Genomic DNA, 18,550 nt, shown 5'->3' on the forward strand with positions numbered 1-18,550 from the left:
CTAATTGCTTGATGATGATTATGTAAATATTATTGAAAATACTTGAAATTATATTTTTATAAAGTTTACATTTTGTACATTTTGTTTTTTGAACATATTTAATAATTTTACACAACAAGTGCTGCTTTAACCAATATTTTCTCATGAAAAAATAATGTAACACCAGTGACACATGTATGGGTTCATTGTCTATTCATGATTTTTATTCAATATTCAATTTATTCACAATAATTACTGAAATAAATTTCAAAAATATAAGCCCTCTTATGATATTTTAAAAAGTGTATTAACTTTGTCAAAATTAAATATAGCAAACAAAAGAATAAACAATATTAGCATGCTCAATAAAAATTAGTAAAAATATTTTTCGAATTTTCTCTTAAAAATTCTAGAACTTAATTCTGTTATATCAAAAAATTTCTAGAACTTACCTTTGCTACATCCAATATGTTGTAAATATCTCCAGGTTTAATTATAACAAAACTAAATGTTTGTTTAAAACGAGGAATACTATTAAAAAAAAACAATAATTATTACTAAAACAATACATATTTCTAAAAATATTACAATAGAAATGACTGAAAATAATAAGCTTATGCTAAATGGATTAATATAATAAACTTTCTTCATTAATTAATATCAAATTATATATATATATATATTCAGCACTTTAATATTAGTTACAATGCAACAACGATTAACACACTGCATGCATTAACAATAAAAAGAATAAAGAATGGAATAATTTATAAGATATGATTGATGTGTTAATATTTTTAAAAAATATCTATTTTTAAAATTCTCTGCTAAATTCTGATTTCACAATTATGTATCATTTTTCTCAAGGTAAAATTCTTATATAAATTGATCACACAAACATATAGGATGTAAAAAGTACTATGAGTGGTATGCAGATGACTGCAGAGGCAGAGTTATCACCCAAAGTTCATTCAAAGATATTTTAAGCCACCAGGAGCTAGAGGCCAGTGAGGAGGAGAAGGATAAATTTGATTTAATTATCAACCATGTTGAAGAGGTCACAACATCTTTATTTCGAGCCTGTCCTGGAAAGCAGGTTCAATTAGGTGTTGATGGGAAAAATAATGTCCCAATAAATGCAGGTAATAAACAGATGTAATAGATATTCCAATTATTTGCCTTCACAATTCAAAAATAGCAAAGAGGCAAACAATTATATAATAGATTTTCAAACTGACTCTCATAATGATATCATTGGAACTGATCTAGATACTCCAACAAAACTGCCTTGAAAAAAGAAGAAAAGAAGAGTGATTAAGAAATAAAACTAGAATTTTACGAATACACAAAGAAGCTTATGCTGGAATGAAGAAAGTAGATGGAAGATATGTTCAAAACATTCCAAGATCAGCTGTTAGTATGGGGCCAACATGCAAGTCAAAATGCTGTCATAAATGTAAATACTGACACTGAAATTTCTACAGACAAAGATCATATTAATATGAACCATACATTCTGGAAAAAATGGACTGAAACACCAAAATATTCATTTGTACTTTGATAGATGGAAGATGATAAAAGAAAATTACCACAGTCAGTGGATCCAAACAAAAGAAATCCTTGGTATAAATAAAAATATACTTGCTTGCTGAAGAGACAATATCATAAAACATAAAATAAACAACCATTAAAACTTCAGCATAAATTCTTTAATATTAAGAACGTTTTCAACGCATTAAGCGTCCATCATCAGTTACTTCTTTAAATCAATATGAAATTCAAACAAATATTACATAAATTAAATAATCGGTTATACAATAAAATGCGAAAAAAATACAAAAATTAATGATAAGATTAAAGTAAACAAATAAAATAAAATAATCCAGGATTATTGTAATTTTACAATTACACCAATATTTCACAAATTAAAAATAAAACAAAAAACCAACACTAGGCTTAAACCAATCCAGGATTATTGAAGTATTTTACAATTACTCTCATCCGTCACTAAAGACTTCCAAGCGGTGGAAAGCCCAACAACGTCGCTTTAATAGATGCCAATACTTCACAAAAATAAAATAAATAAATAAGACAAAAACCAACAATAGTTCTAGGATTATTGTAATTTTACAATTAGTCCAAACCATCACACAAAGATTTCCAAGTGGTGGAAAGCCCATCAATGTCCCTATAATTGATGCCATGTGTGCTCCTCTGCGCCCTGTGGATTTCCAATTTTTCCAAAAACTTTATTGCGTGTTTTGATCTATAGACTTGATGATAGAGGCTTGGTCCCAAAAGACCAAGCCTCTATCATCTGTCCCAAAATTTTATTATAATTATTTATTATAATAAAATTTTAATTATTGCTAGATGCCAAAAAATCTATTGTTTCCATGTTTCTATGATAATTATCATTCAGGTTTTTGTATGTAATAAAAAAATATGTGTAAAAGTAACAAATAACACAAACATTTTACTTCCTATAATAACTATTTATAACTATTATTATTAATATACTTATTAATTATTTTGTATTATTATAATTAAGATGACATGTAATATGTGTTAAATAATTTCATTTAAAAAAATGTTTATTATAAAAAAATTTTAATATTTACATATTCAAAATACTTATTTTAAAAAATTTTTAGAAAGGAATAAAAATATAATAATAATAATAATCAAGACTGCGATTAGAACCTGGACGACTTGGCGGTAGCCAAAAACGATATCAACTGAGCTGCTCAGCGGCTGCCGATGTAGTGAAACTTATTATTACAAAAGCTGAGCTCAAATTTTTAAAGGTCTTTTTCTCAAAATTGGCTGGCCATTGTGCTTTCTTGTTTTGAGGGTTAAACATCCTAAAGGAGTACTACCTATATACCAAGTCTCATCTCAAAGTGAATTTCCCAGGTCGTGCCCTCCCCATGTAAGTTATGCTGCCACAATACATCATTTATAATGTTTCAAAAAAGTTGGCTATATGTTACTTGTGGCAGAAAGAGAAGGAAATATGACAGCAAATGTGTTTGCATCCTGTCTTAGTTAATTTTAAGCTAAGTCATAGCATCAGAAATAATTGATTTTCTTGAATCAAATACTCAAAAATTATTATGTATATCCTGTATTGCCAGTATTGACAAAATTTACTTGCTGTATTATCCACAGTGAATGATATTTTCCACCTCAAATTAAGTAAATCAACTTTGTGGCATATTATTCAGATAATTGCCATTCCTAGAATTTGACAATTCTGAAAAATCCTGTAATGTGTCTTCTCTGTACTTGCCAAACTTCAATGTCATACATTGTTTAGTTTACAGTTATTTTGTTTACAGAACAATGTCCTTGCACATGCTCCCACTTCAAACTTTGTGATAGCTTGGGCTAATTTGAGACAATTTCAGCTGGAAATAAATGAGAAGAGCCAAGACGCTTCTCATTTATTTCCAGCTGAAATTGTTTCAAGAAGGACCAGAAAGTGATTTTTCTATTTTTCAGGCATGAAATAAACCTGTAAAAACATTTAAAATGTTGAAGGTCATAGCACCCAGGCTATCTTACACAGACAAGGGTTCAAGGTTGTAGCAACTTTCAGACTGAACATGTCATTACATTATGTATGGCTGCCAAACATCCATGACATCAAGACTACCTCTTGCAACAATTGTATAAAACTTCTATGACATCATTTTTGATGATTTGATATCATCAAAAATGACATCAGAGCCATTGTGTGACAATAAAGAAAAATTACATTTGAACACACATATGTAAGGTAGCAATTTTCCTCAATGGTTTATTGAGGGCCAGTGATAAGTGGAAAAATTTTTAAATCAAAATTTTTACATAAGATAGATAGCATATACAGAAGCATGAGAATATCATGGAAGCACAGCTAAATACATTAATTTGGTGAAAAATATCTGTGTAAAACTAGCAAGTATGGTAAATTGCAGCTATTTCATATGATCGTGGGTTCTAAAACATAACTAATAAACAATAAATTTACAGTGAGGTTGAGGCTGAAGTTTTCAACGTGAAAACGTGTATGTCGGACATTCAGCACCGCTTTCCTGTAAGCCTAGAAGTTTGACAATGGCGTTTGGAATGTCGAGCATGATTCCACTGACTTTCCAAACACCATTGTCAAACTTCTAAGCTTACAGGAAAGCGGTGCTGAACATCAGACGTACACATTTTTGCGTTTAAAACTTCGACCTCAACCTCACTAATATTGACAATACACTAAAATATATAAATTATTTACTTCACTATAAACATAATATGGTAAATAATAGTTTATATAATTTAAATACGAACATGTAAGTACCTTATATAACAAAAGCAGTTATCTGAAGTAACAAGTGCAGCATCATCACATAGTTTAATCTTCTCAAGTAATTTGAATGGGTCTTCTGTATTAGATAAAGGCACAATGACCTAAAAACAAATAAATAAAAACTTATTCTTGTCTGTTAACATGTTCAATACATTATGTGCACATTCTTTTTTGTTGTTATATTAAGATATAATGATATGAAAGAACTTCTTATATCAAAAAACTGATATGATGTAAGATTAAGTGTTGACTTTAATATATTACATTATTAATATCGTATTATCATCAATTTTATTTCAGCATATAACAGATAATCATTATTGTTATTATATGATATTTTCTGTTGAGATAAATGAAATTTTGACAATATGAAATAAAATTATGTATTTATTAAATAAATTTTTTTTTACTAAACATTTCACAGTCTTCATAATAGTATTAAACTTTTTTTGATAAACTTAATCTAAGTAAGCTAATAATATTATGTCGCAATAAAAATAATGTATATTTAACAGAATATTATGAGCACTTGATAACCAAGAAATATTTAAAGTAAATTTTATTATATGTCAATACATTGTAGCCTTGTTGTTAAATGATGACAGGTTAATGTTTGAATGTGTCATATCATTAGTATAATAGTGACAGTTTGAGAATTTGTTGTAATGAACAATTACATCAAAAATCAAACACCAAAACTCATCTATAGATTTTATTGCTCATATCTGTTTTTGTATATATACGCAATGCTTTCCCCCAGTGGCGTGCCGTCATTGGAAGCGATGGAAGCGCCGATTCCACCTTCCAATGACTTTCCCTTGAATTTTATAAAATATAAATTTTCATATTTTAACGTACTTTGAATTAATTAAAATTAATATTTTATTATAACTGCATTATGTATCTTTTACAAATTTCTATACTACATGTGAAAAAAACGATAAGATTGCTATTGTATATTCGAATAATTCGGTGGCGGAAGGAATGTCGAAACCGGGTCAGTCTCCAATCAGCCAGATTATATAGGCATTAGCACATGCGGTTTACAGTGCACCAACCTCACCCGGTTTAGCTCACCCGGCTAAACCGGGTAAGCGACACACTCGTAAAGAGTACAGCTTTATATCCCGGAGCAGTTGTGGGCTGTTAGCCACCTGCCTGTCAACTTCCAAGCAGCCAGATTATAGGCATTGGCGCATGCGCTTTACAGAGCACCAACGTCACCCGGTTTAGCTGGTGGATGCTTCACACATAAAGCTTCTAACTTTATATCCCGGACCGGTTGTGGGCTGTTTAGCCGCCTGCCTGCTAGATATTCGGCCGCTCTCGCCCGATTACGTGAATCACGAGTAGACTAGATCAACGGCGGGCAACCCCGGCCCGCGGGCCAGCTACGGCTCGCGAAAAGTTTCAATCCGGCCCGCGAGATCTTTAATAGATTATTAAATTGGAAAAATAACTAATTAATAGTTAATTTTCCAATTCTTTGTAATTTTCGAAAACGATAAGAGAAATAAATGTAGTATAAACTTTTTATTTATTTATTTCATATTTGCAGACTAAAAAAATTACGAGTCACAAAAAGGCGTCAATTAACTACTACGGCCCGCGGAAAAACGTAAAATTTATTCTGGCCCATGTTATAAAAAAGGTTGCCCACCCTAGACTAGATTTATAACTTAACCCAACCGATAGGAGTTTACTGGCATGTTTTTATGATAGTTCTGTATAGTTGACGGGAGTTTAAAAAAATCCATTAAAATATTTGATATATTTATTCCGCTCTCCCATCTTATATTACTTACGGATTTCAATGTTAAACCGGTGATATTACGATTATAGTATGTCCCATCTGTAAGGGAATGCAGAAAAAACGTGTACAATTCTTGTATAATGTTAAAAAATTAACTGTTACTTTGGCATCATTATTTACAACCAAATTTAATGAATGAGATACGTACAATGGTACAAAAAAAAGCTCTAGAATTTATTTTCCTTAAATGTACGATCTAAGTATCGGTTGTCATAAAAATTTCTTTCCACTTTTTTCCCAAGACTACAGATATTCGAGTACAAAGTAACTGGTTTCGAGTTATTTCTACTAAGAAGTAGTTAAATAATTAAGAGATTAGGGAATGGTGACATAAGTAAAACCCTGCTGACTTAAACAAAAGCTTAACCGAAGCAATTACTAGCTCAGTACAGTGGGGAACTGATTTCCGTGTACACCTGGTACTAAAACGAATTGCAGTAGTTAGAAAACAAATGACTATTAAGTTTAACATATTTACATCTATGGTGAGAAACGTTTAAAATTTACAACGGCCCTGTCGCGTCCTTTGAGATATACTAGTGATGCGACAAAAGAGGCATTTGACATTGACCGGTATCGGCACCCTCGGGATTTGTCATGCATGCATTCACTGTACACCTACCAAAATCGTCTCTGTTTCCATTTGTGAGCCACTCGCAGGGAGCAATTTTAACTCAGTGGATTGTTTAAATATTTAAAAATAAACAATATTTTATGTTATTTTTATATACGTTTCTTCGCAAAAGTATATTCATACAATTGAATATTTTGTACCAGGTATGTATAATTGTATATCCATCACAAATTTTATTTTACTGAGTAAGTTTTAATAATTTTATTTTTAATTTTAGCCCTTATATCATGGCTAGCGATTTAAACTGTAATTGTGATATTGAAAATTTACTTAAAAAAAGTTTTGGCTCAAGACAATATAATGAAAAAGAAGCCATTATTAAAAGAGAAAGACCAACGCCTAAATTAAATATAAGTACTTCGACAAAAAAATTTGTTCGACATTTTCACGATAAAATTTATCAAGACGTAAAATGGCTTTGTGGATGCATAAAAATGCAAAAATTGTTTTGTTGGCCTTGCCTATTATTTTCAAATGAAATTAGTGTGTGGAATAAGAATGGCTTTGACGATTTAAATAATTTGAGTAAAGCTAGAAAAAGACACGAAAATCGTAAATGTCACATCGATTCTTTCGTAAAATTGAAGCAATTTGGAAATCAAAATAGAATAGAATTTAACATTAGTAAACAATATAAAATTAATATTGAAAATTATAACAAGATAGTTACGGCTAATAGATATATTGTATCTAAATTAATAGATATTACATGCTTTTTAGCAAAGCAAGAATTGGCATTTAGAGGGCATAGGGAATGTATTGAATCTAATAACAGAGGTAATTATATTGAACTCGTTTCTTTATTAAGTACGTCAGATAATCAATTAAAAATGCATTTAGAGAAGTCTACAGTTTTTACTGGCTTATCGAACAAAATTCAAAATGAGCTCGTTAATTCGTTAGGAAACGTTTTATTGCAAGAAATTAAAAAAGAAATTGAAAACGCAAAATTTGTTGCTATAATTGTAGATGAAACAACGGACATTAGCCACAGAGCCCAGATGTCGACTGTATTTCGTTACGTGAAAGAAAACGGTAACGTCGAAGAAAGATTTGTGGGCTTTACTGATGTGAGTGAGAACAGAGACGCAAATTCGTTATTCACTCACATTAAGAGTTACTTAGACGAATTTCAATGCACTAAAAAATTAGTGGCACAAACATACGACGGTGCTGCCGTAATGGCCGGACAACATAATGGTGTCCGAGCTAAAATTAAAGAAATATCCAAACATGCTATTTTCGTACACTGTTATGCTCACAGATTGAACCTAGTTTTCTCTCAATCTGTTGGATATATAAAAGAATGTAAAATATTTTTTCAAACTATGACAGGATTTTCTTCATTTTTTTCTAAATCTTCTAAAAGATCTCACGCCTTAGACCTAGAAGTCAATAAGCGTTTTCCTTCAGCCACACCTATTAGATGGAATTACAATAGCAGGATTGTAAACTGCGTTATGGAGTATAAAGAAGAATTAAAACTTTTGTTGTTGAATATGGTTGAAAGTCCAGAACAATGGGATTCTGATACTACAATTGCCGCAAGAGGATTATACCATTATTTAATAGATTTTGATTTTCACTTTTTATTACTAGTTTTTCATCAAATATTTGCACATTCAGATATCCTTTTTGATATATTACAAAAAAAAAATTTTAATATAGCATATTGTATTACTAGAATAAATCACTTTATTGATTTTTTACGACAGAAAAGAAATGATTTTGATTTGATTTGGGACGCTTTGAAAAAAGATGAAACTTTTTTAGAAATTCAACCAAAAAGAGGAATGAGACATACTGATATTGAGTCTAAAAAGGATTTATATAGACGTCTGTTTTATGAAATAATGGATACATTGATACAAAATTGTATTGACAGATTTGCCGACATAAAATCTCTAGAATTTTTATCACTTTTAGATTTTAATAATTTTAAATATTATGAAAAACAATTTCCCGAAGAGAGTTTTAATGCTTTACGTAAATTTTATGGAGAATTTTTTAATTTATGTAAATTACGTAGTGAATTGCAATATTTATATTCGTGTCCGGACTATATTGGCAAGTCACTCTTAGACATAAAAAATATTATAATTAATGATGACCTAAACAAAGACGTACTAATAGAATTATATGGTTTAATATCATTAATTTTTACAATACCATCTACCAGTGCGTCTGTTGAGCGTAGTTTTTCAACAATGAAGCGAATTCATACATTCGCCAGGAACACTCAGTCGGAGGAAAGATTGTCGTCACTAGCGTTGCTTTCTATAGAAAAAGAACTTTTAAATACGTTGATGGAATCAACGACGAGTGACTTTTATGATAAAGTAATTAACGACTTTGCGGGAAAACATCGCCGAATAGAGTTAATTTATAGAAAATAAAAAAAAGAAACAAGTTTTTCTATAATTGTATTATGTATGTATTATTTGTATTTTAGAATTAAAGTACATAAATTGTTTATTTTTGTCATTCGCACGTACGAATGGACCCTAGACCATCACTGACGCGCAATTAACTGATTGCCCCTGAAAGTCGGCTTCTTACAGAAACACAGCTTCCCTATCATCAAATGTCACGGCACGCCACTGCTTTCCCCAGAAAAAAATTTTAGATGATAGTTGTGTTCAGATGTTCTTTCCACAATACTTTCTCTGTCTTCCAATTCTGAAGAACACCAATAGGTTCTTTTTACAATTTACACAAATTAATTGTACAGAAACACAAAACAAAAGTTTTTACTGCAAACTAATGCACAGTTCTCAACAAATTCACATTTTATATCACTTCATACATGACTAAACAAATCAAACACTCCTGAAGGAGCCTGGACATTCATTCTCAAAAGAGCTCTTCAAAATCAGGATTCTATCTGACTTATTGATTTAATTTGAGCCCTCCCCATTGAAATGCCAAGACAAGATTATATTCTAAAGCAAAACTTCACAAAATACAAAGTTTGCTTTAGAACATAATATTGTGATTATTGACTTGTATTGAACAATATTTAAAATTTCCTTACAATGGTCAGTCAATGACAAAACATTGTTCATACTGTACAATGTTTTGTCATTGACTGACCAACTCAACAACAAAACATTATTCATACTGTAACATTCAACAGGAGTCACATTCGTAATCCAACTATCTTTGAAAGAATATAATAATATAGAATATAACCTGGGAGCATAGGATTTTTAGTCTTTTGGCCAATTTAGGTCAGAAAATACTAGCCAAATTTCATAAATCCATCTGGTCATTCTTTCCTATGTATAAGAGAAAGCTTGCTATCTGAAGTATATTAATGCTAAAACAGATTTTTTTAAAAAGTCTAACCATGAATATCAATTCAAAAGGGACACGTCCCTGAATATTCTTACTGGCAAGTTGTCTCTCTCTTCCAATGAATTTTTTTACCATACAACAAAAATTACAAGTAGAAAAGAGTACTGTACACAACAGGTATGCCTTATTTTTTATATCCATTCAAATTCTACAACAAGAAATTCTTCTTATTCATTGTCATTAGTCTGAACCTGCTTATATAAGGGGCAGTCAAATGAAAAAGAGACAGATGGGAAAAAAGTAAGTAAACTGTTTATTATTTCAATAGTAATCACCATTACTGTTAATACATTTATCCCACAGTGAGACAAGATGGTCAATGCCTTCATAGAAAAATGTTTGCGGTTGCCTATAGAACCATGACTGTACCCAGGCGTGCATCTTTTTGTCCAAAGCAAATCGACAGCCACGAATGTCTTTCTTCAGGGGTCCAAAAATATGGAAATCGCATGGGGAGAAATTGGGACTGTATGGAGGATTATAAGGGCTTCCCAGCAAAACTTCTGCAGCATAGTCAAACAACCTTGGCAACATGTGGACAGGCATTATCCTGCAACAGAATGATGCTGTCTTTCCACATTCCAGGGCATTTGGATTTGATGGCACGCTTCAATTTTTGCAAAGTTTCCATGTACCGCTGTGCATTAATTGTGGCGCAGTGTTCCAGAAATTCAACGAGCAGCAGGCCTCCATAGTGATGTTGGACGTACACACGACTTGCCGACCTCACTTTGAGCACATCTAACAGACAAATGGCACAGCAGTGAACGTTCACGCTGTTCCTTCTTGATTCCCAATAGAGAGCACTTCTATACACACACCTACCTGCATTACCAACTTCTGCACCACACTTGTTATATAGTCTGTCTCATTTTCATTTGACTGCCCCCTATATATACAGTATAATTGCATTTTAACAGATTGTGAAACAACAGATTTTTTCCCAAGTTCCACAAAATCAATGTAATTTTACCAGTTTTTAGCGGATCTGTAAGTTGGAGTAACGAATTTTTTTATAGCTCCATCTATTATAAACTTTATGTTTTTTCAATGATAAATTAATATTTGGTCATTTCTGGGAATTTATATATATATGGAATGATTACAATACTAGTTATATATGGGATATGTATATCATCCCACTCTGTAAGAGTTTGATGATATAAATATCCCATATATAACTATGGAATCTAATTATGATGCACTAATTATATCTGGAATATGTACAATTAACGAATTGTATGAAGAGAGTCAGCATGCTGTCAACTATATAATGAAAAATCTGTCTAAATTATCTTGAGTACTCAGAAACAAAAATTTTTTAAGTGTTCAGCAGTATTACTATTCAAATTAATGTTATAATTTGCTAGTATAAATAATATAACATATTTTAATCAGCTTTATCTCTATCTTTCATATTATTTAAATATTTATTTTGTATTTTACATAAAATAGCAAAATCATATTTGCATAAGTTGTAGGATAATATCCCACATATCAAAAAAAATTAATTTTTCTTTTATTGAAACTTAAATTCAATAAGCATGCATGTGCAACATTAAAAACATAGAACTAAATATTGTTATTTATGTAGAATAACAGAACAATAGTCAATTCCATGTTTTATAGATGTAATTTGTTCTGCAAAAATTGTAATATAATAATTTTATTTGCAGATTTTTGTTTCTATTAACGTAAATGTAATGAATTACTATAATGAATAAAGGAGCAAAGTAAGATTAATGTAATTAAAATAAAAGCAAAGTTAGGTGTCCAAGACTGTTATAATCTATTTTTGGTAAAACTGTTGATAATATGCAATATTTATAAAGTACAGTAATACCTCGGTTTTTGTCAATGTTTTTTTGCAAAAAATTTTTCTCAGTTTTCATCGGTGTGCTCAAGTGACCTTGCTGCTAATATTGCAAAAACAAAGGGCAACCCACGCATTTTCTGGCTCAGCATGGTGTTATTTCTCATTGTGTGAACATTACCCCGCGATGGCCCACCATTGGCCAACGGTTCCGTTCCCTGAACACTGGGAGTTTGTTCGGTCATGGGCTCGCGTTTTGCCAGGGCCGGCTGGCCACGTGAGGTTTTCTGGGTTTTCTCCACATCTGTAATGTTTGAATAGGGGCCAGTTACCCTTAAACGATTTCCCGGACCTTATTTCCTCTCAATATGACCATCATAAACGCATATAACTACTATTAAATGGCAATTACGTCACATTTTACTATGGGGTGATATAGGCTAGAAGCTCACGTCCAACTAGCTTCTACAAGACAAGACACATTACCTGGCATGTCTAGCCGAACAATTCCATTGCTTTCATCTTAATGCTAATTATCTTATCTTTAATCTTAATGCTTTTATTTTTATGCTAATTAGTCTTATATGTTAATTTCTTATTGCTTTTAGTATTTAACACTATATTAATTCTCTATAAAATGTGTTTTTGGTATTATTTTGGAGTGTCTAAACAAATTAATTGGATTTACATTGATTCATACAGAAATAATTGCCTCGGTTTTCGTTGGTTTCAGATTTCGCCGATTGTTTTCAGATGGATTATCGACAAAATCCGAGGTATCACTGTACATTATAATTTATTATAAAATAATTTTTTCTATTTTAAAATGTAAATAACAATAAGTAATAGTGATAAGTATGCCATTCAATACATATATTTTTCATTTATTCTTTCAATGCTCTTGATTACTTTCTCTTGTTAAAATTAAGTCTTGTTTATTTTAGTATTTTATGTAATGATACTGTGATCTCAACTTGTACAACTGAACTATTCATACAGAAAGAAAATAAATATCGTACATCATTTTTTTCATACTTGTTTTCTTAAAATCATATTAAACAAATAATTTATAAAATTTCAATAGAAGAACATAAATAATTGAAAAATTAAATAAGAAAAATTGAATATCAATTGAAACATGCTCTAACCATTATTCAAATAAATACCTCATAAATTTAAATAATTTATATATAAAAATATACTTTAATTTCAACTAAATCTCAATTAAAAAGGAAATCTCAATCTCAATTTAAAAACAGTAGAACTAAGCTTTAATAACTATTATAATGTAGAATAATATCTTTAACTACAGCCAATGTAAGAAAGTCCATTATTTCAACAATATTAACATATGTCAATCACTATCAAGAAATTTATAACAAATATGAACAGAGCTGTCTTATAAATTAAAAGCTACAAAAGCTACACTGAAAAGCTGAGCACTACATTAGTCTAATTCTGAATTTTTTTAAAAGTGAGATATTATACTGTAAAGATGGTTTGCACTAGCTTTTCATATTTTGCTATTATATTGTTTTGTTTTCATTAATACTTAAAACCATATATTAAAATCATTTCAATGTATCATTTAAAAAAAAAATACTTTATTTTTATAAAGAATGAAATGCACAGAAGATTAATATGAGGGTAATCTTATTCATTAACAGTTATTCAGTAAAATAATAAAATTAATTCTTATTTTATTAAAAAAAATATTAAGTTTTACACTTTGCTTAAGTGGAATGTAATTAAATATTATAAAGTCAAGATATAATCTACTTACAACTAAAAATGGCAATTGTCCTTGACCACCTAATGATCGTTTCTTCATTAAAATATCATCTCTCTTGTTTTTCCTTATTTGTTGCAACTTAAAGGAAAAAAGATTTTTATTATTTATAAAAAATGTTGATATGTAATATACAATTTATTAGATATAATAATAATAATAATAACACTTCATTGTAATAAAGATCAACATAAAAACATCTGAGATGTAAAAAAATTTTGCCAATTTGGATGACGGTCAAATTTTTTTGTAGGAATTTTTCTTTGATAAAGGCAAGCTTGGCACTTTGAACTGAAATGTAAAAAACATTAATACAGGTAAAAATCTTATGGGTACTGCTTCAAAACACCAAGCTTATCTTTGCCAAAGAAAATCACCTAAGAAAAAATTTGACTGTCATCCAAATTGTCATAATTCTTTACTTGGAACAAATTTTTTACATCTAAGCTGTTTTTGTTTGATATCAACTTTTTTTGGTTAATGATTATGTTATTACATCAAGACCAAGATGATGACTAAGGTCCGGATTTTTGGGTGCAGTTTTAGAATGGATTGAGTGCTCGTTTGGGTGCTTTTAAATGCTGTATTATTAAGACAAAAACCAACAAGATGTACTATATTTACAAACTACCTAATTGTTTATTGAAATTTAGACATAAAGATGAGCATTGTAATTTACAACAGTAACCATTTCAATGTTCTTAAAAGTGAAGTTTTCTCATTTGGAGGATAGAATGTCTTTATATAAGGAAAAAGATTTTTTTACGTCAACCGAGACTAAGGGGACATGTTTCAGTTTTACTCAGAATTCTAGAAGGATTTAATTTACAATGGAGTCACAAATAGATCTCTTAGAAGCAGGATTGAAGAACACAAATATGACATTGAAAGAAAGAAAGAAGAAAAAAAAAAAAAACAACAACAGTTCTATCCATATATGCCTTGAAACCAGGCAATTAGCATTGATTAAAAAGTGTTTTATTAGAGAAGAAACTAAATTTTTAGAGCTGTTAGAGATATTTAAAACAGCCTTGAAGAGAGTGAATTAACATATGAGTTGCAGATTCATTATAATATGCTTGGAAAACTTTTTACGACAACTCCAAAAAAAGATTATTACAATAAATCAATCAGCCCTTGGATATTAATATAAAATTAAATATAATACATTAGTTGTAAAATTTAATTAGGTAAATTTAAATTTTGTAAATTTCAAAAATATTGGAAATTTGAATTTAATTCAAATGTAGAATGTAGAAGGAACATTTGTACTTTATTTATTACACTATATTTGTACATTATTTATTACACTATATATGTAGAATGTAGAAGGAACATTCTAAATGAAACATGTATAACTGACACAAAGCAGGATAGTCAAGCTGTTTGAAAACATTTGTCATTTTTAAGATTATACTGGAATAAAACTAAGGTTAATGAGATGTTTAATAATTATTATTTAAATTAGAATTTATAAATACATACCTGATTTCTTCTGTCACATTTTCTCAATTCCTGTCTAGTTTTTTTGGTGCTTGCCTTTACACTGACTCGACCTAAATAAAGTGTAAAATGTTTGAATAATCATTTTTCATCAATTTAAAACAATTTTTTTTACAGAAATGAATCAAATTCTTGTAAATGTAAAATAAAGTTACTGAATTAAAGATTAATCATTTGTCCAGATCTCCATTATCTTCTTATTCTTTACTTTACTCAACCGTAGAGCTCTCAACCATTTGTATTTTGCACAGACAGTCTGTCTTTCAAGAATTCTGTCTGTGTGTCTGCTGTTTGGCATTTGTCCGCTTTTTTAATTGATGATTCCAATTTCCAGTTTCTTACAATTATTGCTTTTTGGATAATCTTTTTTTTATATACACAAATCCACTATTCCTTTTTTCTTGTTGTTGTTGTTGTTGTTGATTGACTTCAATTGAGTGTCGTATATACTTTTTTGTTTGGCTGTCAAAGAAACCAAAAGAAAAAAATATATACAGAACACTCGAAGATATTTTTAAGCAGAGGAATAATGTTTATGAAAGTATTTACACAACCACATAAGAAACATTGGTGACCCCACTTATATTTAGGAGAATTGCTGTTCTACACTACACTATGTTAGTATAGAGAGGTTTCATGTCGACATCACGAGTGACGTCATGAGCATGCGCAATTGTTTAGCGCCATCTTTGTGACTGTTTGTGACTTGTTTACGTTTTGTGTATATTCGCGTGCGCTTTAACTGGAGTTCTTGTGTTGTTTTTTTTCGTCGCGAATATCACTATGGTGATTTGTTGTGTAATTGGGTGTAATGCTAGTTCACTCAAGAACAAAGGAACATCATTTTTTTAAAATTCCCGGCATTATTTGTTATCAAGGGTCCCAAACTGAGGAGCTTTCACGACGAAGGCAAACTGCATGGCTTTCGAGAATTAACCGAAAAAATTTCATTACGAATAAAGTGAATATCAATTCAAGAGTTTGTCAGAAACATTTCATTTCAATATTTACGTTAATAAACACTAAGTTATATTTTAAAACGTAAAAGAGTTTACTGATTTGCTTATATTAATTTAGTTAGGTATAGTGCATTTATAAACGAATAACTAATGTAATTTCAAGCTTTAGCCAGTGCAAACTTATAAACATTACACGTTAAAACTAAAAGCAAGTAGGCTTATTATATGCTAGTTTCAACTAGAAAATAAAGGTACTGAACAATTTGAATTAAAAAATTTCCACAGCTGTTTTTAATTAGACTTTTACTTTCAGACAAAAATTCTTAGTTAAGAAATACGTAAAAACACGAGTTTAAACAAACAAAAGAAAACATATCTTTCCAGGCAATATTACTTCGCTGTTATTCATTACTTTTACTTTTATATCAGGAGAAACCCAGCCACTTGTTAAATAGTTATGGGTCTCTAAAGATTTATAAGCTTTCATTTGTGACAGGGTGTAGAAATTTGTTGTCAAAACCAAATAGTTTATAATGTCACCAAATTTTACTTTCGGCCACAACTTTTGATCTACGACGAAGTCTGATAAACTGGCTTCATATGGATTGCCTTGAAATAACGAAATTTTCTCTTCGTACAGAGCTGCATCTCGTCCTGTTAGACCGCTAGAATAGCCCACAAGAAAAGAATCTTTTTTAACTTAATCCATGATAATAGAACTGCAGTATTTTTGTACGTTTAAACTAAAAAAATACGTCGAATAACAGACCACGTGCAAGCTAAGCGAGCGAAAACTACCACAAAAATGGCAAATGGGCGAAGCAAACGTGTGTTTTATCACGTGACATGCGACCTTGAAACCTCTCTATAACAAATGCAAAATGATAAAAAGTACAAAATGGTTGCAATAAAATAATCTTATATTTAACAATTTATTTTGCCATTTTTGTACATCTTGCATTACAGAATTCCATCAAATTGTCAAAACCACTACATTTCAATTAAAATTTTGACTGTAGCTTTTTTGGTTATGATGGCATCTTTTTTCAAAATCACAGGCTGAGAGCTTTGCCATAACTATGATATATACAACTTTTAAATGTTCTTCATATTGGAAATCATATTATTCTCAAAATAACTTATTGTAGAAGAATTAACAACTAAGAACTATAAATTATTCTTAATTACACAAGAATGTAAGAATGTTCTATTTTTTTTTATGATACAGTATATACTGTATATAAACTGTATTTATCTTCTCATAGCTAATTTTAAAGTGAGTTATTATTAATATGTTGAATTATTTAATTGTCAGAACGTAGTGACAACTAATACTTGACTTCGTGCATTCCTTGTCCGCAGAATAACTCTGGAATGAGTTGTCCGATCTTGATGAAATTTTCTACGACGACTCATCATCACTCAAGGATGAACTGATTAAAATTTCAACTTTCAAAAATGATCCGTTTTTGTAGAACTGGATATAGGTGTTTTTCTTCAGTATGGATCATTTTTGAGAGTTGAAATTTTAATCAGTTCATCCTTGAGTGATGATGAGTCGTCGTAGAAAATTTCATCAAGATCAGACAACTCATTCTAGAGTTATTTTGTTGACAAGGAATGCATGAAGTCAAGTGTTAGTCGCTTCCTGCACGCACGTGTATAAGCGCCATCTGGTGGTCGGAAAATATGACAAGCATTAAAACGGTCATTTTGAAAGGTAAATGTCGTCACTAACTGGACACAACAAATATAAAGAATCTTTATAGAATAATAAGTTTAAAAAGTCTTCTTTTTAAAACGTGGAGCAGCAGCGATCAATATCGATGGCTTTACAATCCATTCTCTCCTTCGTCTTCCTATTGTTAGTACGAAATTTCGATCTCTAAATGAAGAAGCTGCGCAGAGATTCCAAATTGAGATGAAGTCGCTCAAATTCATCATCATCGATGAAATGTCGATGATTGGTGCAAGAATGCTTTACATGATCGAGAGAGATAAACCCCAAGAAAGATGAGCCGTTTGGTAGATTGTTTATCTATTTGTTTGATGATTTTCGTCAGCTTCCTCCTGTTAAAGATACTCCTCTCTCCTCGAGTGTTTTTTACGATGTAATGTCCCAACAAGGTAGATTCGCATTTGATTCTTTTGAGAAGTTCATTGAACTTAGTAATTCTCATAGACAAAATAGTGCAGATAGTTCCTTCACAGATGTCTTACAACATCTAGCTTCGGGTGATTTCTCTGATACAGATCTGAACATTCTGACGACAAGAAATCGAGCCTATTTATCCAGAGATGAACTTGATCAGTTCCAAACGGCAGTAGAGCTATATCCAACAAACGAGCAAGTTAAAC

At 30.4% G+C, this 18,550-nt stretch overlaps 1 protein-coding gene across 2 annotated transcripts in view; it reads right to left on the reverse strand.

The window, feature by feature from the left end:
• The window catches only part of Tsr1 (Tsr1 ribosome assembly factor), a 52,900-nt gene that overhangs the window by 31,772 nt on the left and 2,578 nt on the right, over positions 1 to 18,550 (reverse strand). For both annotated transcript variants that reach the window (XM_067272940.1, XM_067272939.1), the window contains exons 2-5: positions 15,216 to 15,286; positions 13,725 to 13,811; positions 4,316 to 4,425; positions 432 to 510 (exon numbers count right to left, since the gene is read on the reverse strand). In XM_067272940.1, coding sequence (XP_067129041.1) covers positions 432 to 510; positions 4,316 to 4,425; positions 13,725 to 13,811; positions 15,216 to 15,286 — 347 coding nt within the window. The remainder of the gene's footprint in view (positions 1 to 431; positions 511 to 4,315; positions 4,426 to 13,724; positions 13,812 to 15,215; positions 15,287 to 18,550) is intronic.

Source organism: Centruroides vittatus, unplaced genomic scaffold (genome assembly GCF_030686945.1).
Source record: "Centruroides vittatus isolate TY-2023 unplaced genomic scaffold, ASM3068694v2 contig_459, whole genome shotgun sequence".
NCBI classification, from domain to species: domain Eukaryota; kingdom Metazoa; phylum Arthropoda; class Arachnida; order Scorpiones; family Buthidae; genus Centruroides; species Centruroides vittatus.